At 56.3% G+C, this 25,927-nt stretch overlaps 2 protein-coding genes across 5 annotated transcripts in view; one reads left to right on the top strand and one right to left on the bottom strand.

The window, feature by feature from the left end:
- Window positions 1-1,530: 1,530 nt before the first annotated feature.
- On the bottom strand, window positions 1,531-22,038 carry Mau2 (MAU2 sister chromatid cohesion factor). Of its 3 annotated transcripts, none has more exons than XM_003465122.5 (19): window positions 21,722-22,038; window positions 13,994-14,011; window positions 13,643-13,708; window positions 12,112-12,207; window positions 10,930-11,024; window positions 9,411-9,438; window positions 9,123-9,278; window positions 8,707-8,853; window positions 8,547-8,637; window positions 7,410-7,513; window positions 6,997-7,074; window positions 6,700-6,765; window positions 5,797-5,883; window positions 5,507-5,556; window positions 5,343-5,420; window positions 5,115-5,226; window positions 3,159-3,249; window positions 2,665-2,792; window positions 1,531-2,581 (listed from the first exon to the last, which is right to left on the bottom strand). In XM_003465122.5, the coding sequence occupies exons 1-19, from the start codon at window positions 21,995-21,997 to the stop codon at window positions 2,507-2,509; spliced, it is 1,842 nt and encodes a 613-aa protein (XP_003465170.1). In that variant the 5' UTR covers window positions 21,998-22,038; the 3' UTR covers window positions 1,531-2,506. The 3 variants fall into 3 exon arrangements, with proteins under 3 accessions (XP_003465170.1, XP_005001687.1, XP_063084118.1); XM_005001630.4 differs by having other exon boundaries at window positions 5,800-5,883; XM_063228048.1 differs by lacking the exons at window positions 13,994-14,011; window positions 21,722-22,038 and adding an exon at window positions 13,845-13,945.
- Window positions 21,738-25,927, top strand: part of Sugp1 (SURP and G-patch domain containing 1) — a 17,444-nt gene continuing 13,254 nt past the window's right edge. For both annotated transcript variants that reach the window (XM_013147539.3, XM_003465121.5), the window contains exons 1-4: window positions 21,738-21,919; window positions 22,240-22,390; window positions 23,923-24,094; window positions 25,590-25,690. In XM_013147539.3, coding sequence (XP_013002993.1) covers window positions 22,357-22,390; window positions 23,923-24,094; window positions 25,590-25,690 — 307 coding nt within the window. In that variant the 5' untranslated portion in view covers window positions 21,738-21,919; window positions 22,240-22,356. The remainder of the gene's footprint in view (window positions 21,920-22,239; window positions 22,391-23,922; window positions 24,095-25,589; window positions 25,691-25,927) is intronic.

Raw genomic sequence — 25,927 nt, 5'->3', positions numbered from 1 at the left:
GAAGCAGGAAGATCTCAAGTCTGAGGTCAACCTGGCTAGTTTAGAGAGACCCTGTCTTAAAAAACAAAGGAAGCGGGGCTGGGGATTTAGCTCAGCGGCATAAGCACCTGCCTTGCAAGCTGGCAGTTGTGGGTTCAATCCCCAGTACCAATAAAAAAGAAAAAAGACAAAAAAAAAAACCCCAAAAAACAAAAACAAAGGAAGCTGGGGATGTGTGCAAAGACCCCAGGTTCAATCCCCAGAACCACAGAAACAAAACAAAAAAGGGCTGGGAAGGAGTTCGGTGCTACAGCATCCTGGGTTTCATCCCCAGTGCGGCCAACAGGAAGACACACAGACACAGAGCCAGCCTTCTGCGCTCCTCTGCCACTCCAAGGACAGAGAAGATACTGTCCAGGAACTAGAAAACAGGGCCTCACACCATCATCCCAGCACTCGAGAGGCTGAGGCAGGAGGGGTACAATGAGTTAGAAGCCAGCCTGGTCTATGCAACTCAACTCTGTCCAACCGTGAAACTGAAAGGCACGGCCCCTGTCGAGGCACTCCGGTTGGGTAGGAGTCCCAAGGCCCAGGACATGGCAGGCCCCTCAGTGTCTGGCTAGGTGGCACCGCGTGGCGCTGGACACCCCTGCTTGCCTCACCAACGTGCCCAGGGCAAGCCCTGGTCTATGGAGGGGATAGCTGAGCTGATGGCATCAGAGCCCCAGAGAGGAGCACCTGAGATGGGCAGGTGCGGTGCCTGTCATCACAGGCGCTCAAATTTGAGGCCAGCCTGGGCTATGTGGTGTGACCCTGTCTCAAGACAAGAGGCATGCAGAGGCCGCCCAGCAGCCTGCAGAAGCACAGGACCTGGCCCACCACTCGCCATGGCTGGACACTGATCCAAAGGGCTTTGCCTAGCCTGCATCCCAGAAACTGGTTCTGTTTCGACACAAGGTCTCACTAAGCTGCTCAGGCTGGGATGCCATCCTGACTCTCCAGCGTCAGCCTCCTGGATGACAGGCATGTGCCATCACACCCAGCTCTTCCAAGGGCTTGAAGGGGTCAGGGCGTGAAGTACCTGCTGGCCCAGGCTTTCTGGGAACGGAGGCCAGAGGTACCTGGGGAGGGCCAAACCTGACAGGATAGCAAAGAGCTGAGCCTCCGCCTGGGCAGGAAGTGAGTTCCACCTAAAGTGCAGCTTAGACAGTGAAACTCCCCACCTGAGACCGTTGGCCTCCACTGGTGACAGCAGGCATGGAGCACAAGGAGGGTTGTGCCCACCCTACCCTTACTTCTCATTTGGAGAGGGCCTCACACAATTGCCCAAGCCAGTCTTGGCTTGAGACCTTCCTGCCTCAGCCTCCTGAACAGCTGGGACACTGGGGCTGCCACACAGGGTCTCGCAGCTGTGCGGGGGGAGGCCACCACCAGGCGCTGCTGAGAGGCAGAGGAGGGGCAGGGGAGAGAGAGAGTCGGGAGCACTGGGTGCCGAAAATGGCTTTAGAGCACACAGGGGAAGCTATACAAATGGGAAGCTGCACAGCGTGGTTACTCAGAAACAGCTTTGTATTTACAATTCATTCCTGATTAAAAGCACCCCCCTGGAGTGGCAGGCTAATAAAATAGTACAAACCATTAAAAGATTCTGCACCCAGCTCAGGGCTGTTGCCCACCTAGGCCTGCCACCCAGGGCCTTGGAGCTCCAGATCTCGATCTCTTGGAGAAGTCTGCTCTGCCGGGCCAGGTCGCTGGGGGAAGCATGTCACTTGTCTGGTGACCCCTAAACTGCACACGCATACTCACTCACGCTCACATAGCACGGGGCAGGGCACACGCATGGGGTGCAGACAGAGCTGAGCCCCAGGCTGGTGTCCCCACGGCTCTACATAGAGTGCTCACAAGCAAAGGTGGAAATAAATAGGCTGGACACATGCCAGACAGTGTGACAGCAAGAACACAGGGCCGGAAAGGACAGGCAGCGGGGGCGCAGAGACACAGGAAGACGGAACCAGGGCCTTGGCTGGGGAACCAGCACCCAGCCCCACTGCTCTGCACTGTGAGGGGGCTGGAGAGGCTCTAGCCAGACAGGGGGGCAGCTGGCTGCCACCCCACGCAGTGCCACTGTCACCAGGCAGTGCCTCCTGATGAGTCCCAGACCAGCCCAACCTGAGCGCTGTTGTCCAGGGCCACTGTCCCTAGAGAATGCAGGTAGCACCACCTTGCTCCTGAGGTGGCTGTGCTATGCTGCTGAACCCTGGGTCCCACGCCTTGAATCCTCACCACGCATGGGCAGGCATGCACCTTTTTGCTAAGTGCTTGCGCCCACACGGTGGTGGTGACTCCAGTCCAGTCCAAGGATTTGGAAGCTGTGGTCAGGCCATCCAGGCCCACCAAGCGGTGTGATGGCAATGTGGCCATGGCCAGGCAGCTGCAGTCCTTCAGAGGGTGGCTCTGGCCATGGCCTGGGACCAGGTCCTTTTTGAGGACGGGACAGCAGAACTGTCTGGCAGGGTTGGGCCGCGGCTCAGAGCAGGCTGGCCAGGCTGGTGTTGGGGCCATTCTGCGCCTGGAACTGCACGGGGGGCGGGCCGTCCGTCCACTGCGGGGAGAACACCAGTGAGCACGTGGCAGGGGACCAGGAGACGAGACAGGGTTCAGGGGACCGCCCGCCCCAGGCCGCACCGTGATGAGGTTGTGCTCAGGGAGGCTGCAGGCCTCGATGTGGTCCTGGAGCAGCTGCTGCGAGAAGTTCTGATGCATCTGGGCTGCCTCGTGTGCATCAATGGCATTGCCACAGGCCTTGTTCAGATCTGAGGGTGGGACGTAGTCACGGCTGGACGGGGACAACACGATCCACACCAACCCTCGGCCCCCATGCCCACCCTGAAGGGTCTTGTCCCCACTGGCCTGTTTTACCATCTGCACTGGAAGTGGCTGCTGCCACACTGGCCAGCCCCCAGGACACCCAGCTAGTCCACTCCAGCTGGGACAACTGTGTCCCAAGGGGAAGTGGCTGAGGATGAGACCCAGGGCCTAGCCTCAGCCTTCAGGCTACTGTGGGCCACAGGCGATGGGACAGGTCCCTGGAACTGTGCCCTTCCCGGTCCTAGAGGCCCAGGAAGATAAAGCTAGCCATGCCAGCAGCCCCGCTCCAGGTGGACGTGGCCTGCACACACCTCTGAGCAGGGCCGACGACCAGAGCTGCACCGACATGTCAGGGATCTTGCTGGCCAGCTGCATGGCGGGGACCACCATGTTGTTACTCTCCTGCAAGCCAGAGAGGCAGGCGCTGAAGGGTGGTAAGTGGCCCAGCAAGCTTCCCCAACCACACAACCCGCTGTGAGGGTCTGCTCTAGACACATGCCTGTCCTGGCTGTACTTGGGAGGCTGAGGCAGGAGGATCACAGTGAGTCCTGGCTAGCTTGGGCTACAAAGTGAGCTCAAGGCTAGCCTTGGCTACAAAGTGAGGTCAAGATCAGCCTGTACCATAGAGGAGAACCTGTCTCAAACAAAAACAAAACAGAAATGACAACCTCTAACCAAGCAACCACACACAAAAGGCCCTCCCCGAAGTGCTGCCTGTCCGAGTGGAAAAGGCAAAGGGATGTTCTACACATGCCCCACCTCAGCCCGCACAGTCAGTGAGGCAAGGCTCTGCTTTCCACTGCTGCAGGCTCTAATCCAGCCTCGGGCCTGTCAGAAACTGTATCTTGGACATGGGTTGAGTGGGCAGGGTGTGGGAAGAGGCCACCTCTGCAAGCTGGCTTTCTGGAGGACCCTGCAAACTGCTACAGACCTGGGGCCAGCTCTGTGCTAGGGCTGCGGTGAGTGACAACCAGTTGTGCCACTGCTGCTCGGCCAGGAGAGGGCCCAGGCCACAGCTCCCTGCAGCCAGGACCACCAAGTAACTCAGACCCACAGACCCTCAAACACCAAGCCAGGGTACGGGGCAAGGGCAGTACCTGCCCAGCCAAGCTGCATACAGCTTCATCATGGTGGGACCCCAAGGGTCCCAGGCTTCATTTGAGCCTTAAAGCTTAGGCCACTCAGCAGGCCAGAAGGGCTGCTCCACCATGAGGCTTCTGACAACACAGGACCCCCAGGTCCATGGGCCAACTCCCCTGATGGCCTAGGAGGGACCGCAGCCCTGAAGGTCTATAGACCTGTCTCATGGGTGTGAGATGAGTGTAGTCCCTGCTGGCCACGCTGGCTGGCCCTCTGCCAGAATCCACTGGGCTGGTTCCTCCCTAGGCCCCTGACCCCACAGGCAGGCAGGTGGTGGGCAGCAGTGGTCTCCCCTGAGCTCTGGGGCTCCACCTGGGGGAGCCGGGTTCTGGCACTATGAGACCAGAGCCCTCCCCAGTGAGCAGGGTCATCTAGCCAGTCCCCAGAGCTGTGCAGGTGACACGGAGGCCCCACATGGCCGCATGCAGAAGCCCAGGGCGGGGAGGGCATCCTAGGAGCAAAGTACCCTCCTGTCCCCCAGGTGGGGACAACCATCAGGGCCAAGCTGGGAAGCCTCGCCACACAGTGCAGGTGGGGGACATGCCAGGCCTCTTGGGGCTTGAGCATGAAAACCACAGCCTGGGACTGTGGCACAGCAGGTAACTATCCTGCCCTCAGGGCCATCACCAACTACCAAGCACTTAAGATGCACACTGTGTGCCACCTGCAGTGGTATCTGCCTGAGGCTCAGAACTCCTGGAAGCTGAGGCAGGAAGAGTACAAGTTCAAGCCCATGATGGCCCAGATTTCAACACAGCAAAAACAATACCCCAGGGGAAAACAACGCACTGCAATTAAAATGAAACGAAGAGCTCCTGGTGCAGCGCAGGTCTAAGCCCTCTGAGGGGCCAGCAAGGACTGTGGCCTGGAAAGCAGCCTTCCACTCTCCCTTTGGTGGCCCTGGGGATCGAACTCAGAGCCACACCCCAACACTTTCTCTATTTTGTGATAAGGTCTTGCTAGTTGGCTTCGAATGTGTGATCCTCTTGCCTCAGCCTCCTGTGTTGCTGGGAATAGAAAGCACCACCAAGCCTGGTGAAAATTATCTTTAAAAAAGCTGATTTTTAAACTACACCAATTTGGTACCCCACTGGCCTGGAGCCCAGGCCTTTCGGCCCGGCTCTCACCCTGTGGTTGCCCAGCACGTAGAAGATGTGGCCCAAGAGCACAAGGGAGCAGGCAGTGAGCCGGTTCAGGTCCTCTGCGTTGGACATCTTCAGCGTCTCCCGCAGGAACCGCCTATGGGGACAAGACATGGAGGCCCGAGGCTGTGGACAGGGATGGGACAGCCCTACCTAGGGGAGAGGGAGCCCTCCCTGGGAGCCACCCACCCACCCATGCCCCTGCAGGCTCACTTGGCCTCATTGTATCGGCCCTGGAAGAAGGAGAAGAGGCCACGCACATAGAAGGCGGCGGCACGCAGGCAGTGTGAGCTGTGGGAAGAGCGGGAGAGTGGGCGTCACCCTCACTGGCAGGACAGACCTGTACGCAAGGTGCCTGCATGGGCCGCACAGCTCACCTGACAGGGAAGCTGTGGTCCGGGTTGATCCGTTCCAGTAGGCTGTATAGCTGCGGGGAGAAGGCCAGTCAGGGCCGCACCCTGCCTACAAGGGGTGCAGACACAGGGGACCCGGATGGGGTGCCCACAGGCTTTAGCAGACCCGGTTGGCAAGGTGGTGCAGGGCTCCTGGGGGACCCCGGTCCCTGCCAGCTGCTCCTGGCACACAGCTCATCTGGACCGCCCAGCACCCAGCCCAGCCCAGGCCCAGCCGAGGACAAAGGATACCGAACGTGAAGCATGTCACCTACTACCTCTTGGTGCCTATTTCCTTCCCGGATATACACACTCGCCAGGTTTGTCACGATGAAGGCCCACAACTCCTGATGGTTGGTGAGCTGCAAGGGAGTTGGGCGTCAGGCCGGCTGGGTGTTCCCAGCCAGGTCAACCTCATGCCTGCCAGGTGCAGCCCAAGGCTACTCCCGCCTCCCTGGGTGTGTGCGGCTAGATGGAAGTGCGGGGGACCTGGGTGGGGCCACAGAGGAAAGTGTGGGGGACAGGGCACCCAGCTATGGACTGGGCACGCACGTGGCAAGCCACAGGGCCCAGGGCAAGGCCATTGGGAGCCTCCCTCCTTGGCCTCAGCACATAGCAGGAGCAGCCAGGGCCAAGGCAGGGTTTCTGTGGCAGGAGTACAGCACCCAGCCCTAGCTCCAAGGTTTCTACCAAGCACTCCTGGGGGGAAGCAGTCACAGACTCCTTCCAGGGAGGGCACTGGGGCAGAGGTGGGCAACCACTCCATGTCAGCCAGAAGTGGGCAGAGCTGGGGCTGGGCCTGGCCTGGGTCTCACTGTGCCTTGTGGTGCCAGGCAAGATGCCAACAGCCTTAGATGCAGCTTCCCCAGAGCCAGGCACCCTCCTCTGCCCACCCACCTGGATGGAGCCGATGCTGGCCAGCAGCCCCATCCCAGGGCCCAGCCACTAGCCCATACGTAGGGCACAGCTTCAAGGCAGCCTGGGACCTGGTGTGACCCTAGCTGTCACCAGGCCAGGAGGCACCAAGGACACCAGGCACGGCATGGGGTCCCCGAAGCTGCCCCTAGGAGCGCACACCAGCCAGAACGCCCTGGCCCCAGCCAACCCTGGCTCTGCACGGCTCACTCAGCACCATCCTTGTCACAGCCGGTGCCTGGGAGGAGGTGACGGAGCCGTACCCGCAGAGCTGTGGTGAACTGGGCTTCCGCATTGTCCATGCAGTTGACAGAGACGCAGTACAGGCCCTGGTGGGGAGGAGCTATTAGAACATCCTGGGGATCTCGAATCAGGGCCACATGCAGCTACACCCAGTGGCCATGACACCTGAGCACTAACTCACTCCTGACTCCCAGGCCTAAGGAGACATGGGACCCCAGCCCATAGGGAACGCTTAGATCTCGGGTGACAGGGCCCTCCCAGGATGCTCTGGCCCTATGGGGTGAGTGACAGGGTCCTCAAGGCCAGGGTGAGCTCACCAGCAGGGTATGCAGCTGTGCGGCATGGTTGGAGAAGAGCCGGGGGGACTGCTGGCACAGCTGGCAGACCTGAGAGATCTGTGGGGAGAGCAGTGCCCGGTGACAGGGAACCTGGACCCACTCTGGAGGGCCTCACCATGGTGGAGCTCTCACAATGCTACCCAGAGCAGGACCAGATCCTGGGACACATCCAGCCAAGAGGCAGAGCTACCCCCTCTCTGTCATGTGTCCTTCCTGGGTGACCAGCTGGGATAGACAGGCAGACACTGGGTCTTTGCATCAGACCCAAACTGTCACAGCAGGCAGGATCAGGAGCCACCAGATGACAGTAAGATGACACCACAGGATGCCTTTGTCTAAGGCTCTGGAACCCACCTCCTCCAGCCAGCAGCAAGGGCCTTCTAACTGCCTACCTCCTGCAGTGCGGTGGCCTTGTGGCCTGTGACGAGCCGGCACATGATGATGTGCTCCAGCAGGATCACTTGGAAGGACGACAGGATGGGGCTGCAGTCCAGCACTGTGGGCAGGAGTGGGCATGAGCAGGCACACATGTGGAGCCTGATGGCCAGCTGTTGTCCACCAGCCCCAAGGTGAGGGCACCGGCAGCCAGAGCTTGCAGGGGAGGAGGGCCGGGGTGGTCTGCGGCTCTGCAGAGGCCTGCGCTTAGCACATACAGTGAGTCTGACTTCCGCTCCCACCATCCCAGTGCCCTGAGGCAGCTTGTGGCCAGGGTAAGTCTGCAGTCCCAGCGACTCAGAGAGCTGACATAGGACAGTTGCTTAAATTCAGGAATCTAGGCTGGTCAGGGGTACACAGAGATCCTGGCATGCAGAAACAGAATTCTTTTTATCGGTACCAGGGATCGAACTCACGACTGCCTGTTTGCAAGGCAGGCGCTTATGCTGCTGAGCTAAATCCCCAGCCCCTATCAGAAACAGAATTCTTTGAAGGCATATTTTTTGCCAACTTCCTGCCAAAGTGTTCCAGGAGCGTTGTGCACACAGGAGCTCCAGAAGTGCTAGAGCTGCCTGGGGACACAGCTGTCCTCATGCAGGATGCAGGCATGCTGGCCAAAGCAGGGGTACAGCTCCCCAAGGCTCTGCTGACAGCTCCTGCAGGAGCACAGGGCGTACAGGGAGCAGACACACACCTCCAGGGATGCGGAGCAGGCCCACCCACGACAGCAGTCTTTTCTCAGCACCCATGGCCCCAAAGAACCTGCCCTGCAGCCAGGGAAGAGGCCTCTTTCTCAGACTTGACCTAGCAGGTTGCTCAGGCTGGGCACAAACTCAGGGCTCTTCCTGGCTCAGCCTCCTAGGTGTTGAGATAAAGCGGTGTACAACAGTCCCCAGCTTTGCTAAGAGCTGAGTTCTGCTGCCAGTCTCACCCTGGGAGCATCCACAGCACACTGGTTAGAGTTGGCAAAAGCAGCCACCCACTGGTTATACACTGTCGAAGGTCCCGGCCATTGGCCCCCACCTGCCCTGCTCTCACAGGGATCCAAGCAGCCACCACCCACTAGAGAGTGCCGGGAGCGCACGAACACTCACTCTTGAGCTTCTCCAGCTGCATGAGGGCCTTGTCCGTGTACTTCTGTGCCTTTTCCAGGTAGCCCGCCTGCATGGAGTGCATCACGGTCACCTGGCAAAGAGCAGGTGAGTCAGCTCAGCATGGCCCACTCGGCGCCCAGGCCCGGCCACAGGGACTCACCAGGTAGACGAGCACGCACATGTGCTCTTTGGGCAGCCAGTGGAAAAGGTCGGCCGGGTTGCTGGGCAGGATCTCATCATCGTGCAGCGTGGAGATGGTCTGGATGCACTGTTGTAGCTGCTTTAGGCATGGCTTCACACTCTTCACCTGCACACAGGCCTGCCTGAGTGCCCACTCGCCCCCAGGATGGGGCCCAGGCCCTGACCCACCCCCCCATGCCAGAGGGCCTGAGGGGATCTTGGCTCCCACTCCCAGTCTAGTGCGTACCCAGATGCTTCTGAAGCAGGGCAATGGTGTGCTGGGGAGGTGGGCGTGGTCGAACGAGGAAGCCGGGCCTGCAATGGCAGGGGGACAGCCCCATGCTACCCGCACCTGGCCCGCCTCTGCTCCTGTTGCCCGTACTAGGCACCACGCACCTGGCCGGCGTCCAGATAGTGCGTGACCTGGAGCACCAGGAAGAAGACACGCAGGGACTCCTTCTGGATGGGGTTCCCCTGCCAATTCTCCACGATCTGCCCACACAGCGTCAGCAGTGGGTGTACCTCCTGCAGCTTGCGCTCCATAAGCAGCAGCTGGGCGGGTGGGCACGGGGCTCCACTGAGCACATCCAAGGGCCAGGGCCCCACCCCTACCCAGCATGCTCTGGAGGTGCCTGCTGTGTAAGGGGTAGGGATCCCCATCACCATCTCCCCACTGTCACTTACCATGCCCTTGCTGAGCAGGAACAGTGCCCTGGAAAGATGGACAAGAGTCAGGCTGGCAGCCTCTGGGGTACCTGGCTACCCTAGCACCTGGGACCTGCTGGGCAGGGGGTACAGCCGGCAGGTGATGATCCACAGGCCCTGGCGAGGACACCACCTTTACAGGTCTACCACTTGCCCTATTCGGCCTGCTCTTCCCCTGCAGCATGGCTTAGACACAACAGCTGTCCTGGCCCTCTGCACAGGGCAGAGGGGAGCACACTGAGTGCTGCCTCAGGGTGAGGGGATAAACTCAGGAAGGCCCTGGATACTACCCTGGACTGCCCTCAGGAGGCTGCTCTTCCTCTGTGCTTCCCAGTGGGCACTGGGCCAGTGGTCTGGGCAGGGACCTGACAGGGGAGGCGTGGGGAGCCCTTCACAGCAGGTCCCCAGCCGTGACTGTGAGGCCCACAATCCTCCACTAAGGCTGAGCCCCGCTCCCCACCAAGCAGGCCCAGGCAGCAGGGCCACACAATGTCACGGACTGCCACATCCACAGACACCCTCATCTCAGGGGGCCCCATGCTGTGGGGAGGCAGCTCTGAGCCTGGGGACCACAGACGTCACAGGCCAGGGCCCCAGGACACCGGCCCACATGCATGAGGGCATGCACGCTCTGGGATCATTTCTGGAAGCCCAGCCTTCAGGCTTTGTAATCGTACCCATTGCCCTGCTGTTAGCCTGTCCTCATAGAGCAGGCGGCACTGGTCGCAAGCCAGGCTAGGGATGGGGCTGACAGTGTGACAGCAATCACCTTAGGACGGGGTGGTCAAAGGCCCACTCTGCCCACCCAAGGGACATCCCAGGGCCAGGACAGCATGTGGGGCTGCATGGGGCCAGCAGCCCTAGAAGTCACAGAGGTGTCCAACCTCTGGTCTGCTTTTTTTTTTTTAAAACACCAAAAAGGCAGCTTTATACCTTACACATATAAACTACAGTGATATTTCACATGGGCCAGGACAATTCCTCTTTCCTTAATGCAGCCCAGCAGGGCAAAAGTCTGGTGAGCTTTGGAGGCCAGGAAGTCCCCATAGAGACCATCCCGAGCCCAGGCATGCTGCTCTGCTGAGGGATGCTCTCAGTGGGAACAGAGTGGGACAGGCCTTCACTGAAGATGCCCAACCACACCTTTAACCTTGAGCCCCAGGTACTACCAGCCTGTGCCCACTTGGGACACCAATGCCAGCTCACTGTCTTCTGCTCCCCACCTAGTGGCCCTGCATGGGACAGAGTGACATGCCACCAAGGAGGGTAGCAGCCGACGAGCCCCAAAGGTGCCTCCATGACATGAGACAAGCTGCAGAGACGCTGGCATTGCTCAGCTAGCTGAGCCAGCAGGGCAGGCCTCACCGTGCCTTTAGCCTACATGGCTGGGGCAACAGCATGGGCACTTTGGCATATGACAAGGCCATTCCCGTGGGGGGGGGGCAGGGGAAGATACTCCCATCCTGCCCACTTCAAGAGCTGCAGCAGGCGCACCTACCGTGTGTACTCGGACCCCACCACCCTGGCGTACTCAGCCCCCACGCCAAGGAGGTCGCAGGCCGACACCAGGTCCTTCTCGAGTGTGTGCAGCTGCTGCAAAGGAGAAGCAGATGCTGTTACCGCCACTTGAGGCTGAATCACAGGACCTGTCCCCCACTGGCCGCCAGAAATGCCTTGCACAGGCCCAGATGAACCGGCTCAGGGCTGGGCACGTCTAATCAAGCACATAGCCCAGCAGCCAATGTGCGTGGCCCCTGGTGACAGCACCGGGAAGTGCTCCTCTAAGTACTTCCTGGGTCACCTGCGGGGTGCCCTTCAAATTAGGGGGGCATCCCTGGTGTGCTGCAGGGCTTCCCGCTAAGCGTATAGTAGAATTTCAAACCCGGAAGCCTGAACAGAGATGTGCGCCTGCGCAGCTGGGGGAGAACACCTTCCTAGGCCCTCAGTCTCCATCTCAGGGTCCCCAAGCACCACATGATGTACAGATTGTGACTGCCTGGCCGCTGCTGCCCCTGCCAGCAGGCATGCGTGTGGGGCCTGGCCTGGAGGCCCCCCCAGGACAGGGACTGCCCTGGGCACTTCTGGCCCTGGCAGGTGACAAGGCTGTGAGTGCACGAGGTGGTCAGAGGAAAGCTGGGCCAGGACCAGGCACATGTGCTAAAGAAGGGAAGTGAGGGAGCTGGAGCTGGGGATTTAGCTCAGCAGCATAAGCACCTGCCTTGCAAGCAGGCGGTTGTGAGTTCGATCCCCGGTACTGATAAAATAAAAAAAAAAAAAGAAAGAAAGAAAGAAAGAAAGAAGGGATGTGAGGGTGTCCGTCCCCAGTGAGGGACATGCAGACACCGCAGCCCAATCTCTGACCTGCAGCTCAGGGCCGAGAACCTCCATGCGGTCTGGCTGTGTCTTGTGGGTGGCACCCCGGAGCCTTTGCAGCTCTCCGGGAACTCAGGGGGCCTTCTGGAAGGGATGTACTGAGTCCAATGCTTAGGGGACAAAGGATCACTAGGACGGTGGGGGACCTAAGGTGCCCAAGGAGACCAGCACCCCCACATCAGCCTTGCGTGAGGCACTTCTGAGAGCAAGGCTGGGCTGAGAGTGAAGCTGGGGACGGCTGGCAGGCTGAAGGAGGATCCCATGTCCCCACCCGCTCCACATGGCCACTGCTGCCCCCAGGCCTCACCGCGAGCTGGAAGAGCAGGCGGCAGTGCCAATACGGTGTCTGCTGTGAGATCTGGATGGCCTTCCGCAGCAATGGCTTCGCAGTATCCACGGAGTTCTGGAAGGAAATGGTCCCGCAGGGGTGGGTGCCACAGTCAGGGCCTCCTTGCCCACCATGGGCATTTTGGGGTTGCCCGTTTATTAAAAAAAAAAGCACTTTGCCAGGCCCAAGGGCCAAGAGGTTGGGCACCACTCTGCAGAGAACTCCTCTTTCCACTGAACTGAAAGCGGCTGCAGCTGTGACTCCCACAGGCCTGTGAACGCTGGCACCCGCTGTCTAGAGCGAGGGGCAGAACACAGGCCATGGGCACTCAGCCACTTGGAGAGCCCTTTCCTGTGGCAGGGAGGCTGGAACGTGCTCAGGAGCCCACTGGCACACATGCTTCATTGCGGAGTTATACTCTGAGCTGCTTTTTTCTTTCTTTTCTTTCCTTATTTTGTCTTCTTCAGCTGCCTCAGCCTCCCAAGTGCTGGGATTACAGGTGTGTGCCATCACGCCCTTCCTCATTTGAGACAGGGTCTCACTAATTTGCCCAGGCTACCCTCAAACTTGTGACCCTCCTCCCTCAGCCTCTTGCTGAGTAGCTGGACACACGCATGTACCCCAGTGCCCAGCCACAGATTTCCATTCAAAAGCAGGGAAAACAATGCTCAGCTGCAGCAGAGATTGGAACCAGCAGAACTAGCAGAAGTGGGCAAACTTGCACAGACATCCTATGCTGCTCTTAGCCCAGTGCAGAAAAAGGGCTCAACGGCCCTGCCGACAAGGAACACCCATGAGAACCCCTCAAGCCCTTGGCTTCTGCACCCGCAGGGTGGTTGATGACCACGGTCAAACCTACTGAGGGCCAGGCCATAACCTGAGGGCCTTCACACGTACAAGGCCTGGGTTCAACCCCCAGCGCTGCCATAGAGAAAACAGAAAGTATTGTTTTCTTTCCATCTCCAGTGCCCAGACAACAGAGCGTAAAACCATTGACTGTGTCACCGAGAGAGGCAGCTGCAGCTGCACGGGCAGAGCACTAGCCCAGCGCATCCAACACACCCAGCCCTGCAGAAATTCAGCAAATAATGAATAACGGTGACAGTGAGGCAAGAGGCAGGTACCCGTGTGACCCCATGCATTTCACAAAATGGCTTTGGTAACCAAAAGGAGTTCTGTGATGAATTTCTTAGGACTAAAGAGGGAGCCCTTTGGTCAGAAATACTCAGGGCTGGGCGGGAAGGCGGCTGGTAGAGAGAGAAGCTGAGCTCACAGGCCCCGACCAGCCAAAGACAGGTGGTGTTTCAGCCCTTGCAAGCCCAGGATTTCTTCTTGGCTTTGAGACAGGGTCTTGGTATGCAGTTTGGGCTGGCCTGGAACTCACTATGTAGCCCAGGATGGCCTGAAATTTGCAGCAATCCTCCTGCCTCAGCCTTCTGAGTGCTGGGATGACAGGTGCACCACTGTACCAGCAGAAGCCCTGTAATCAGGACCCCTGGTCTGTGCTTACCTCCTGACAGTAGAGTTCAGACAGCAGGCTCGCCGCTTCAAACTTGACATCTTCAAACTGTGGGATCTGGGGGCATCAGGTTAGGGAAGAACACACTGCAAGGTGGTCAGCTGAGGGGTGTAGCTCAAAGGGCCGTCCACGCCTGACCCCATGTCCTCTGCCCCCACAGCCCTTCTTTGCAGCAGGCTGGGCACAAGGGTACAGGAAGAAGAGACTGCTGCACTGGGTGCGCACTTCCACCCCAAAGACCTGGCACAGGTTGGGGCATGGTGCAGCCTCAGGCTCCACCTCCCAACCTCCTCTGCATCATGGAACAAACAAAAAGCAGGGTTCTCAGCCACGAAAGGATACCTGCTGCGATATCAGCCACTGAAAGAGAAGGGAAGGAAGTTCAATTCCAGGCACTCGGCACCTGCCTGTGGCACCAGGCCTCGACCCTCCCAGCTGTGGCCCCAATGGACACAGATAGGGAGGCTGGAGGGGGTGACCTGGAGCCCCGACTGCCCAACGGTCTTCAGGGTGGTGAACAGTGGCACTAAGCACGGGACTAAAACAAGAGGCTGTATTTTGGGGAGCAGGGACCAGGGACCCACAGCACAGAACTCCTGTCTGGGTCTGGTGATGTGGGGTGGTACCAACTGCCTCTACAGCACCAAAAGGTGAGAGCAGGAAGTGAGGGTTGGCCCCGCAGGCCAGGGCACAGGGTACAAGGCCCCTGTGTCCCTTTTCACTCCTGTGCTTGGGTCTTGGTGTGCCGTCTCAACGAGACCCAAAAAGTGTAAGCACGGAGGGTATGCTGGTGCACACCTGCTATCCTAGCACTTGGTAAGCTAAAGCAGGAGGATTGTTGTGAATTGAAGGCCAGCCTGAGTGCGCACAAATTGCTGCAGCTCACCTTGGACCAGCCCCCAAAGGCCTGTGTATAATGGCCTGTCCCCAGCCCCTTAGGGAGGTAGTGCAGGCTTTCAGGGCAGTAGCCCTGTGAAAGGAAGTTAGGTCACTGGAGGCAGAGCTGTGAAGGGGACACTGGGCCCCTTTCTTGCTGCCCAGCCCCCAGCAAGATGTATGGCCTCATCACAGCCTCAGGCAAAGGCCAAGCTGTGACACTTGAGACCAAAACCTGGAGCAGACCAGCCCCTTCCTCACCTGCCAGTGAGCACAGCTGTCATGTGCACGCTGACAACAGACCACAAAAGCAGCTTAGGGACATGAGGGTCACCTTAGACCATTGGGTGCCACCAAGGTGGAAGGGCCCTCTTCTGTATCCCTGGTGCCCATAGGACACAGGCCAGGGCCAGGGCCACCTCACAACTCCAGGCTGGCCGGGCACTCCTCCACTCGGGGGCCTAGTGGCTCCATGCAGAGCAGACCTGGCCTCCACAGGGTCCCACACTGAGAGCCAGCCTGCAGCCTTCGCAGGACAGGCACTTGACCACTGGCAGCCACAGAACCAGAGGGCAGAGGCAATGGCCTTCCTGCTGCAGATTGGCCTTGCTCTCTGAGCCAAGAAGCATGACCATCCTCAAGAAGCAGCCCAGGCCAAGGTGGCTGGATCGCCAAGGGCTGGAGGCCAGCCTGCACTACTAAGTGCAGCTCTGGCTCAGAAAAACAAAACCAAAATCAAAAAAAGGAAACAAGAAATATAAGTAACACGAAACCTCCAACCAGCTGCTTTGCCCCAAATGCAGAGGATATCAGTGTAGGCACTGGCAGTCAGTTCAATCTGGATTTCAGATTGAGAACATCTAAAATCTACGGTCCACTGTCCAGGCCCAGAGACAAACAGGGCCCTGTGCTCGTGGTGGGCTGGGGGTTCTGGGCCGGGCAGGCCCCTAGGGTACGCCAGCCTGGGGCCCACCCTAGCACAGCGAGGGAACTTAGGGCGGGAGGCCCTGACATTCCCACATGTTCTAAGGGTACAATGGCAAATGCACACATCTAAAGGGAGGTGTCTGCTTGATGAGACAGATGCCAGGGTGCTGTGTGACAAGAGGAACGGGAACAGCACATGGAGAAGAAAAAGAAGCGAGGGGAGCAAGAGGTGGGGAGTGCAACACGGAATGAGGTCTGGCAGGGTCTGCAGAAAGGGCACAGAGAGTCCTGAGGACAGTGACCCTTTCCTACCATGGACAGCTCGCCCAAGGCTCTCAGAGCACCCAAGGATCCTGACACCTGACCCATGCCTCTGCCAGCACTGGCACCCAGGAGGGACGGCCTCAGGGTTGCTCATGAGCAACCGGAAAGCACACAGCTAGGCAGGAGGCGCACTTGGGACCCCAGCCCGCCGGGAGACCGAGAGAGGGTGGCCAGTTTGAGTGAAGCTTGAGTAAAGTCCCATCTTGGAACTTCAGAGGGGAGCCAAGACTGTAGCTCCACAAGAAGGCCCCATGTTTGGCCCCGAAGCCCTTTAAGAGGCTGAGGCAAGAGGACCACAAGTTCATGCCCAGCCCGGGTAATTCAGCAAGGCTCTGTTTTCAAATTTAACAGCATGCTGGGGATGGAGCTCAATTGCCCTGGATTTGATTACCAACACTGCTAATAACATACAACATAACACAAACACACGCAGGCTTTTAGGGGAGGCAGCCAGCTCCCCAGCCAGGTCCACAGAGGCCGGTAGGGGACACGGTGACATAAGGCAGCGAGGAAAGGGCTGACACAGACGGAATTCCTCAAGGGTGACTCCGCCTAGGCTGAACCAGTGACATCTGCAGGAAAGTACATCATGGTCCCTGCTAAGCAGCTTACGCTTACAAGGCCACTGAGGGCGGACACTGACATACAAAGAAAACAGAACAAATGAACTAAAACTTGAGGCTCCTCTTCCCCATGGGGCGCATGTGCCAGGCCTCCCTGGCATCTGAAGCCTGGGGCAGCAGGGACCCCTAGAGGTCCTTTTCCCTATACACACACTAACTAAGCACTCACCCAGGATGGGTGTAACACTGCGCTGTAACAGAGGTTTCCAGAACAAGCCCAATCTCAGTTATCTGGCACCACGCTGTGAGGAGCTGACCTGATGCCTCCATGAGGAGACAAAGCCAGTGAGCAGAACACCACAGTGGCCACACGTAGTTCGTCTCAAGGAGGTCACTGTGCACAGGCAGTACATGCTGTGAATGGCAGGGTACACAGTGTGGATATGTTGCACAGAAGGTGATTCACGCCCCTCTGCAAGGAGCAAAATGTGCAGAGCCCAAAACTTAACCATGGCTTATTTTTGGAATTTTCCACTTAATATTTTTTTTAGATTGAAATTAATTTCAGGTCGGGGCTGGGGATTTAGCTCAGCGGCATAAGCGCCTGCCTTGAAAGCAGGCAGTCGTGAGTTCAATCCCTGGTACCGGTAAAAACGAAAAAGCCAAAAAAAAAAGAAATTAATTTCAGGTAATTTTAGCAAAATCACAGAAAAGGGGAGACTACTGTAGTGCTAATTTCAAAGCCTAATACAAATTTTACTTACTTAGCACTTGTGCCTGCCTAGTGTGGGAGACAACTCCATTGACTCCCACTGAATCCAAAACAATCACTGTGACTTTGATTTCTTGGAGACTCATTTCCTTATACTGATATGTGAAAGGCTGGCTAGGGTATTTCCTTCTGTCTTCAATTGGCTCTGAGCATTGCAAATAAGGATAAGCTGAGGTGCCAATAAGCAAAATCTATAGCCATCAGACAGTCCTGTTTCCTTGCATAGTCTTCTCCACAATACAGGATTGAACATTTGAGATGTTAGAGCAAATAGCTCCAGGAATGTCAACTGGGTAAGAGCCTCAAGATAAGAGGCTATGACTTCCCAAGGCACAAGAGTCTGCATATCAGAAACCGAAACAATAGCCCCCAAAACAATTCCACTGCTACCGTAATTATGTAAATTGATTCGTCTGCATATCTTTATCTCTACAATTTACAGGGATGCCAATCTTGCACCTGGCCAGCCAGCTCAAGTTACTCAGGTAATATCCCCCCATCCTCATTGTCACTCATCTCTGAGCCATCCCCCTTCTTCACAAGATAATAAATTCTGGGAGAGGTCTAGGATAAGGGCCTTTGTTCGCATGTCCTCACAAGGATTGGACTTAGGATCCCTTGGCTGCCTTTAACTTGGAACATGTCTTGATGTTTTTACTCTCACCATGGATTGCATTGGTGGAAGTAGATTGGAACTAACTTGCTAGGATTCCAATGACGTCTCACTGGGATTACAAATATAACCTTTTGGATTGTAAGAAAAACTAGAAAAAGGATTATAATACTTGGATGACTGAACTCTGATATTTGGGTTTACAATACCTAGCAAGCATGAGGTCGTGAGTTCAAACCCTGGTACTACCCCCTCTCAAAAAAAAGAACAGTAGAGAATGATCAAGGAGAAAACAGTCACAAAACCTTGAAAGCCATTTATCTTTTAGAAATATTTCGCTGTTATTACTCTTGGTACCTTGAAAAGAAACAAGAAACTCTGGCTATTTGCTCTTCAGAGCTAGAAACCAGTAGACCCACTCTAAGAGAAGCCCTTATGCCCCCTCTATAGTGGACATCAACCCTAGGGCCTTTGGGTTGAATGCCACCCCAATTTTTTTTTTTTTTTGGTCTTTTTCATTTTTATCGGTACCAGGGATCGAACTCACGACCGCCTGCTAGCAAGGCAGGTGCTTATACCGCTGAGCTAAATCCCCAGCCCCACCACCCCAATTTTTGTCTTTTATTTTGAGGCAGGGTCTTGTTGGGTCCCAAAGTTGCTCAGGCTGGGCTCAAACTTATCATTCTCCTGCCTCAGCCTCTCGAAGTCGGATGCTAGGGTTGAAGACAGGCTCTGCTACTCTTGGATTTTTTTTTTTTAAAGAAAAGGTCTCACTACACTGTCCAGGGTAGCTTCAAACTCCTGGGTTCAAGAAAAATTCTCCTGTTTCAGCTTTCAGAGTAGCTGGGACTACAGAGACATACACATCACTGTGCCTAGCTGTGACTCTTTTTTGAGTGGCTCTGGCAGAGAACAAAAGTTGGTAGCTGCATTCTGAAGAAAATGAACAGTTAGAAAACGAAAAGTTGGCTATGGTGGTACACAGCTGTAATACTAGCTACTCAGGTGGAGGCTGAAACGGGAGGATCACTTGAGTCCACAATTTTGACACTGGTTTGGGCAATACACTGAGAATAAAGAGAAAAAATGAAGCGCTGGGGCTGTAGTTCAGCGCTAGAGCAAGCACTTAGCATGGCCCAGGCCCTAGGTTCATGTTCAAGAAACAAAAGAAAGAATCAAAAAAAAAATTGTTTTTAAATGCAGATTTGGGGTGCAGCATGGTGGTGCATGTCTGTCAGCCCTGCACTCAGGAGGCTGAGGAAGGAGGGCCACCAGGAGTCCAAGGCCATCCTGGGGTACATACTAAAGTCCTATCTCAAAAGAAAGAAGAAAAGAAAATCTGCCTGGTTGCACCAAAGAAAACTATGAACAGCTAAACTTGCAACCAGCATCAGAAACATTGCTTTAGGTGAAATCCAGACAGGGATGTGACTGAGATAGAACTTCTTCGTGTGTCAGGGTGGCCTGAGCCATGACAGGGCAGAGGGGCTGTGACACTGAGCAAAGGTCCTTCACAAGAATGAGGAGTTAAATTACAGGGCAACTTCTGGGCTGACCGCATCTCCACACAAGGCTGAGTGGGCGGCACAGGACACACAGTGACCAGGAAGCATCAGGCACAGTTCAGCTAGCACAGGGTGGCCTGTACTGATGTCACTTTCGAGAATCTGGTACAGAGAGGTGTAGTCTCTAGAGTCCCACGCCCACTGGGGCCCTGGAAAGCTGGGCAACACTGCTGGCCCCTGCCAGCTTGGGGTCTCTGGACCACTGACCTACGCCCTTCATGGGCCCGGGACCCTGCCTGCCTATTCTGGCCCACACCAGGTTGCTTCCGCACACATAGACTCTCGCCACAGTCACGGGGCAGGAGAGCGCCACACAAGGTCTTTTCCCACACATGGCTCGTGAAACACATGGCTCAGCCCCTGGCAGGAACTGAATTAGTATCTGCTGTGCCAGTAAGGAAGAAACGTCACCAGCAGGACAGTTCAGAACCTGGGAAGGGAATGAGGTGACAGTAATGCCAGGGACTGAGTCACATTTGTTCCTAACTCACTGTGTGGCCTTCAGTAAATCACCTCATCTCTCAGGGCCCAGACAACCTCCCTCCTGAAACAAGAAAGTTGATTTTGAGGACCAAAGCTCTCTTGTAACTTTTTATCTTTCTTTCTTTTTTTTTTTCTTTTTGAGACAGGGTTTCACTATGTAGTTTAGGTTGGCCTCTAATTCACTTTGTAGCCCAGGCTGGCCTCAAACTTGAAGCAGGTCCTCTTGCCTTAGCCTCCTGAGGTTTGGGATGACAGGTGTGCACCACCACAACTCGCACTGGTTTGAGACAGGGTCTTGCTGACCTTGAACTCACTATGTAGTCCAGGCTGGCTTCAAACTTACAGAGATCCTCCTGCCTCAGTCTCTACTGAGGCTGGGATGATGGCCATGTGCCACCACATCCCGCTTCTTTCTTTTTTCTTCCCCTTGGTGAAAGTAGAGATTGAACCATGCTAGACAAATGCCCACCACTGGACTATATGCTTGATATTTTTCAAGAAGTTTCTTTAATCGAACTGAAGCTGGAGCTAGGTGTTATGGCACACACCTGTAATCCCAACACTCAGGAGGCTGAAGCAAGACAACCGCTTCAGTTCAAGGCCAGCCTACACCACATAACAAGACCCTGTCTCAAAAAAAAAAAAAAAAAAAGGCAAAAGAAGGTAGGGCCTGACAGGAGCACAGCACTGGGTCTTTGTTGTTGTTTTTCTTTTTCTTTTTACGATAAGGTCTCCATATGCAGCTTGTGCTGGTCTTGGGCTCACTTTATAGCCCAGGTTGGTGTCAAAATCGCAAGGATCCTCCTGCCTCAGCCTCCCAAGTGCTGAGATAACAGGAGTAAGCCATGCTTAAGCAGTGTCATTATAAGATGAAAAAAGCCAAGGTTTGGTGCAGAGGGGCCCTGTGACAGGCACACCTGTCATCCCAACACTCTGAGAGGCTAAGGCAGGAGGATCACAAGTTCGACCTCAGTCGGGGGAACTTAGCCAAGGCCCTGTTTCAAAAGAATAAAACGAGGGCTGGGCTGGGGATGTACCTCAGCCTAAAGGCTGTGCTGTGATCTGCAGTATAACACACACACACACACACACACACACGCACGCACGCACGCACGCACACGCACATACACTGGCACACAGACAGAAGAAACAATTCTACAGCCAAAAAGTTTACTGAAATGCAAAATGACAATCAATTTCCCAGTCTTTGAAGCCTCAAAACGCTACGAGTTAGGCAGAAAGTGGGGGCTCCCGTCAAGAGAATGGAAAAATCACTCCCAGAGAGGGACACAGCAGACACTGCGGGATCCGCCCAATCCCTCTGGGCAACTGGTCCAGAAACCCGGATTCCCAATTCCACCTCCTCACCGTCCGCAAACGCCCAACCTCAAACCCCGCCCCGGCCTGGCCTTCCCTGCCTAACTTCCGGGGTAAGGGGCTCGGGGCCCGCGACGCCCTCCGAGTCTGCGGAGAAGCGGACGTCAGCCACAGGCACGCCAGGCCCGTCACTGTGGCCCTGTCGCTGCCAGAGAGTCGCTGTCACCCCGCCCTCCTCCATCCAGAGTCACCGCAGCCGCGGCCCCGCGCCCCCAGTCGCCAGGCCCTCGACCCTCCCGGCCCGAGCCACCGCGGGCGGACGCGTTCGCGCGGACGCTCGAGTCCCCAGTGCCTAGCGCCACCAACGAGAGGAGCCCTTCCTAGAACTGGGCAGCCAGGGACCCTGCGGACCCTAAGCAGCAGCGACTTTCCGAGTCCCCCGCGGAAGAGGAGGTCCCGCAGCCCTGACGGCCGCCAGAAACGGAAACACACGGAGGGCGCGGCCGGCGGGGCCTGGGGAGAAAGACTCCGCTCCGGCCACACTCGGGACGCCGCGCCCCGACTCCCGCCCGCCCGCCCGGGATCCCGCACGGCGCCTGCGCCACGCCACCGCGGTCCAGCCGCGCTCACCGCCTTCTCCAGGTGGCTCCGAGCCTGCTCGCTGTTCTTGGTGTGGTGGTAGAGCACCGAGCCGAGCTGCAGGTGCGTGCGGGCCTCGATGCGCTGCGGCGGCTTGAAGGGGAATACGGCCTGCAGGCAGTGGACACACAGGCGGATCTTGGGCGGACTGGAAGTGCGGAAGTGCTCGGCAAAGCCCAGGAGTGCCAGGTACCACGACTCGGCCGCCTCGGCCTGCGCTGCCTGGGCCGCAGCAGCTTGGGCCGCTGCCGCCGCTTGAGCCGCCATTTTGGCCTCCACAACAAGAAGCAGCTTCCACAGGGAGGCGGAAGCAGGCGTGCGGGGCGGGGTCGGGCGTCTCTCGGGGCTCTCGCGAGATATGCTGCAAAAGGCATCCTGGGATATGTAGTCAGTATTTAGGGTTGGCTGTGGATAAACAAAGGTAGGAGAGAGGGTAACACACTCCGGATCATCGGAACTGAGGCTTTACATCTCTATCAGACTGAGGCTTGCTTTTTTTTATGGTTCAGACCGCTGGTATTTGGCAGCAGCGGAACGTGCCTGCACGATACGGACTACGTCTCCCATGAGGCCACGCGCACTATAACAGGTTCCCCCAGGTGGTGCCTTAAGCATTGTGGGATTGGATGCGTCTAAAGATGGACAACCGGGATGTTGCAGGTAACAGCCCCCGCATTCCCTCAGGCGCTTGCCTGGATATTTTTTGCTGTATGACGCGTTTTTTGTCTCCTGTGGGTCCTGCTCAGACCCGCAGATTTCTCGCCTCGGCCTCCAGGCAGGACATAGAGACGACTTTTGCACCTCTTTCTTCTGAGACACCAGACCCATCTTGCTAGTCGCTCCCGCCTGGTCCGCTGAAGGCGCCGCGTTTTCCGTCAAGGCTGTCCCGCGGGTCGGCCCCTGTCACTTGCCGAAAAGCCACTTTCAGAGGTGCTCTGAGCTACGACCCCAGATAGGGCAGCAGTCTTGAGCCCGCCTCCTGGACAGGATGCGTTTTAGGGCCATTCTGGGGCTTTTGGTACACACATTGTCAGGGCTTTTGAACCCACTTATCTCCAAGCCTTGCTGTTTGTCCACCCCCCAGAACAGGGTGCATTCATCCAGTTAGTAGGTGTTGTGTACCAGGCACTGTGGTAGGCGCCAGGGATGCAGCGGGTGCAACGCAGGGCCCTCCCATCAAGAAACTAGGGTGTCAGTGCACAGGTACCAGATTAATTACACAGACCTTTGTGTTGATGTGAGGCAAGACTAGGCAGGAAAGACCTCTGTGAGCAGAAGACAGTTGACATGAGGTGATCCCAGCAGCAAGTCCAGTGGAGCAGTCCTCCCCGGAGGCGGGGCAGCCAGCAAGTGCAAAGACCCTGGGGTGGGCTGTGTTATCCCCCTTAAAGGGTGGCACAGGAGTAAAGAAGATAAACAGTTCTAACAAGGCTTGGAAAAACATCTTCCAGAATTTGGATTTTATTCCCAGTCCCACTGGGAACAAAATTTTTGGGAGTCTTCTCCATCTCAGTGGCCAGCCCAGAGACACCATCATCTTTTGTTTGAAGGCCAGACCTCCTTGGTCTCCTCACTGCCCACTACTCTCCAACCACCTCCTCACTGGGGCAAACTTGAAAATAAAAAGACCCATTGGCTCTCGCTGCTAAGCTTATTGCTCACCTGCCACTTCCCCGACATGCAAAGTAAAATCCAGATGCTCACTCTTCCCCTACCACAGCCCTGGAGCAACCTGCTTTATCCATCCCGTGCCCCTGTCCAACCCCAAAAGCAGCAAAAAGGCCTCTTTTGCCCTGGGCTTTCAGCATCTGCTCTGTCCTTTTGCCAGATCCCTCCTTCGGGTTTTCACAATGCTGGCTCCCTTATCCTTCAATTCCAACTTAAGCGTCCCCTTCTGGTGGCTGTTTTCCAACTGTCAAGGCCTCTTCCATTACTCTGATCCACTAGAGTTCTTAATACCATTTGAAGTTATTTGTTTCTTCTGGGGCTGTTGTCCCCAAAGCCCGGGGCGAGCTCTGGATGGGTGAACCCCTTGTCTCCTGCCCAGCACCCACAGGGCAAGCTCGGTAGTGGCTGCTCAGCATTTTTTGACTGCGCGGAGAGCTGGGTGGGAGAATCTGAAAAGATGTCAGTAGCTCGTCCTGGGTATTTGTGGAGCCCAAGTGATTTGTGATCTGCTTTTTCCTCCCCAGGAAAGGCCAACAGGTGGTTTGGGGTTGCTCCTCCCAAATCTGGAAAGATGAACATGAACATCCTTCACCAGGAAGAGCTCATTGCTCAGAAGAAACGGGAAATTGAAGCCAAAATGGAGCAGAAAGCCAAGCAGAATCAGGTGGCCAGCCCTCAGTCCTCACACCCTGGCGAGTGAGTACCTCCCAGTTCTGCGTGCCCTTAACTGGCCTCAGCTCAAGGATGCACAGAATGACGGGTGTGTGGTGGTGTGGGGGACGCCCTGCCTACTCCTGCATCAGCACTTATTTCCCGCCCCCCCAGCTGTGGGGTAGGAGACAGGCAGGCAGCACACAGCAAAAACTGGACTCTGGGCTGGAGTGTGGCTCAGTGGTGGGGCTTGGTGAGGCCCTGACTCCATCCCCATCGATGCAAGGATAAGCAAATGGGGCAGTGTAGACTCCATCTCCACTCTGTGTGGCTTCTAGCAAAGGGGTAGCAGTGTACCTCAGGCTGGAGGGTGGCATGAGTCATTGTCCCCACACACAGCAGCCACCATAGGGCCACCAAGAGGCCTAGGTCAAACCAGGAACAAGTGAGAGTCTGCAAGTGCCATAGGGGTTGTTGCAGAGCAGGATTTTTCTCCCAGCCTGTCCCAGGGGGTGGAACCTGGTGGCCTGGTACGTTCTAAGTGGGCACTCACCATGGAGCCATGGAGCCAGCTCATGCTAAAGGATTTTGAGTGGAGGAATGACATTAAGAATTTCAGGTTTCCAGTCGCTGATTGGAAAGGCAGGCCCCTTCCTCTTGGGTGTGAAGTGAGGGGTGTGTTAATCTACCCGGTTCTGTTTGAGCTTCTGCCTTTTCCAGAGGCCACAGCTCCTCATGAGGGCGGGAATTGGACAGGGCCTGACACCTCTGAGGTGCTTGGCAACATTTGCACTGACTGTTGAGTGACTGCTTGGCCAGCACACCTAGAGTTGGGAAAGGCTCTTCAGGGTTACCTGCCTGAAGGCTGCCGAGAGGCTGGGAACCACAGTCTGAGGATGGGCAACGGTGAGCACATTGGGTGGGTAGGTGTACAGCACAGAAAGCTTTGGAAATAAGGTGGTTTTCCCACTGTGAAAGCCAGACCATCAAAATTTAGGATTTATACCTGAAGAAACCAGGTGTGGTGGCACACAACTGTGATCTTGTTGCTCTAGGAGGCTGAGGCAGGAAGATCCCAAATTTGATCCCTGCCTGAGCAACTTAGCAAAACCCTGCCTCAAAAAAAGAATAGGGGACCAGGTTGTGTTCAGTGGTATATGTGCCTGTCTGGCAAGTGCAAGGTCCTGAGTTCGATTGCCGGTACTGAAAAAAATCTATTTTGCCAGGGACATAGCTCAGCGGCACAGCACCTGCTTGGCAAGCACAAGGTCCTGAGTTTGATTCCCAGTACCAAAAAAGAAAAGGGCTAGGCTAGAGTTGTAACTCAGCACAAAGGTCCTGGGTTCTATCCCCAGTATTGGAAAACAGAGTTAGGGTTGAAATAAGGGTCAGTTTTATATTCTGCTTTTCATCTACTTTTTTAGAAAATGTTTTTATCATGGTATGACTTGAGTACGTGCACAGTAAAATGTATTGTAAGGTAGGGATGCAGGGCTCAGGTGCCAGCCACTCCTCACTCACACTGTCCTCTGGCTTCCAGAGTCGTGAACGCACATAATTCCTGCATCTCCAACAAGTTTGCCAATGACGGCAGCTTCTTGCAGCAGTTTTTGAAGTTACAGAAGGCACAGACCCGCCCCGGTGAGTATAGTCCACCTCGAACCCCAGACACAGCTCGCAGGAAGGGCCAGTTTCCACATCAGAGCCACTGGGCTCCCCCTGAGTTTATCCAGTGCCCTCCTGCCCTTAACCGTGTCTGGCCTGGGCAGCTGTCATACTAAGCAAAGACAGGAAGCCAGAGTCCAGTGGGGGCCACTGGACAATGGGGAATCATCAGCCACTGATGGCACAAGGGGCCACCTGCAGATGGAGTGACAG

Source organism: Cavia porcellus, unplaced genomic scaffold, assembly GCF_034190915.1.
Source record: "Cavia porcellus strain 051 isolate PalLab524CR breed Dunkin Hartley unplaced genomic scaffold, mCavPor4.1 scaffold_17, whole genome shotgun sequence".
NCBI lineage: Eukaryota > Metazoa > Chordata > Mammalia > Rodentia > Caviidae > Cavia > Cavia porcellus.
This window is presented reverse-complemented; position numbering and strand designations above follow the sequence as displayed.

Bases quoted from the DNA above. Each gene is read 5' to 3' on its own strand.
- Mau2 (XM_003465122.5), bottom strand. From the start codon at position 21,997: ATGGCGGCTCAAGCGGCGGCAGCGGCCCAAGCTGCTGCGGCCCAGGCA. The intron at 5,884-6,699 runs GTACGGCTCCGT...ACTCCCTTGCAG, and splicing joins AGTTCACCACAGCTCTGCGG to CTCACCAACCATCAGGAGTT. The intron at 5,421-5,506 runs GTGAGCTGTGCG...CTCTTCCCACAG, and splicing joins GACCACAGCTTCCCTGTCAG to CTCACACTGCCTGCGTGCCG.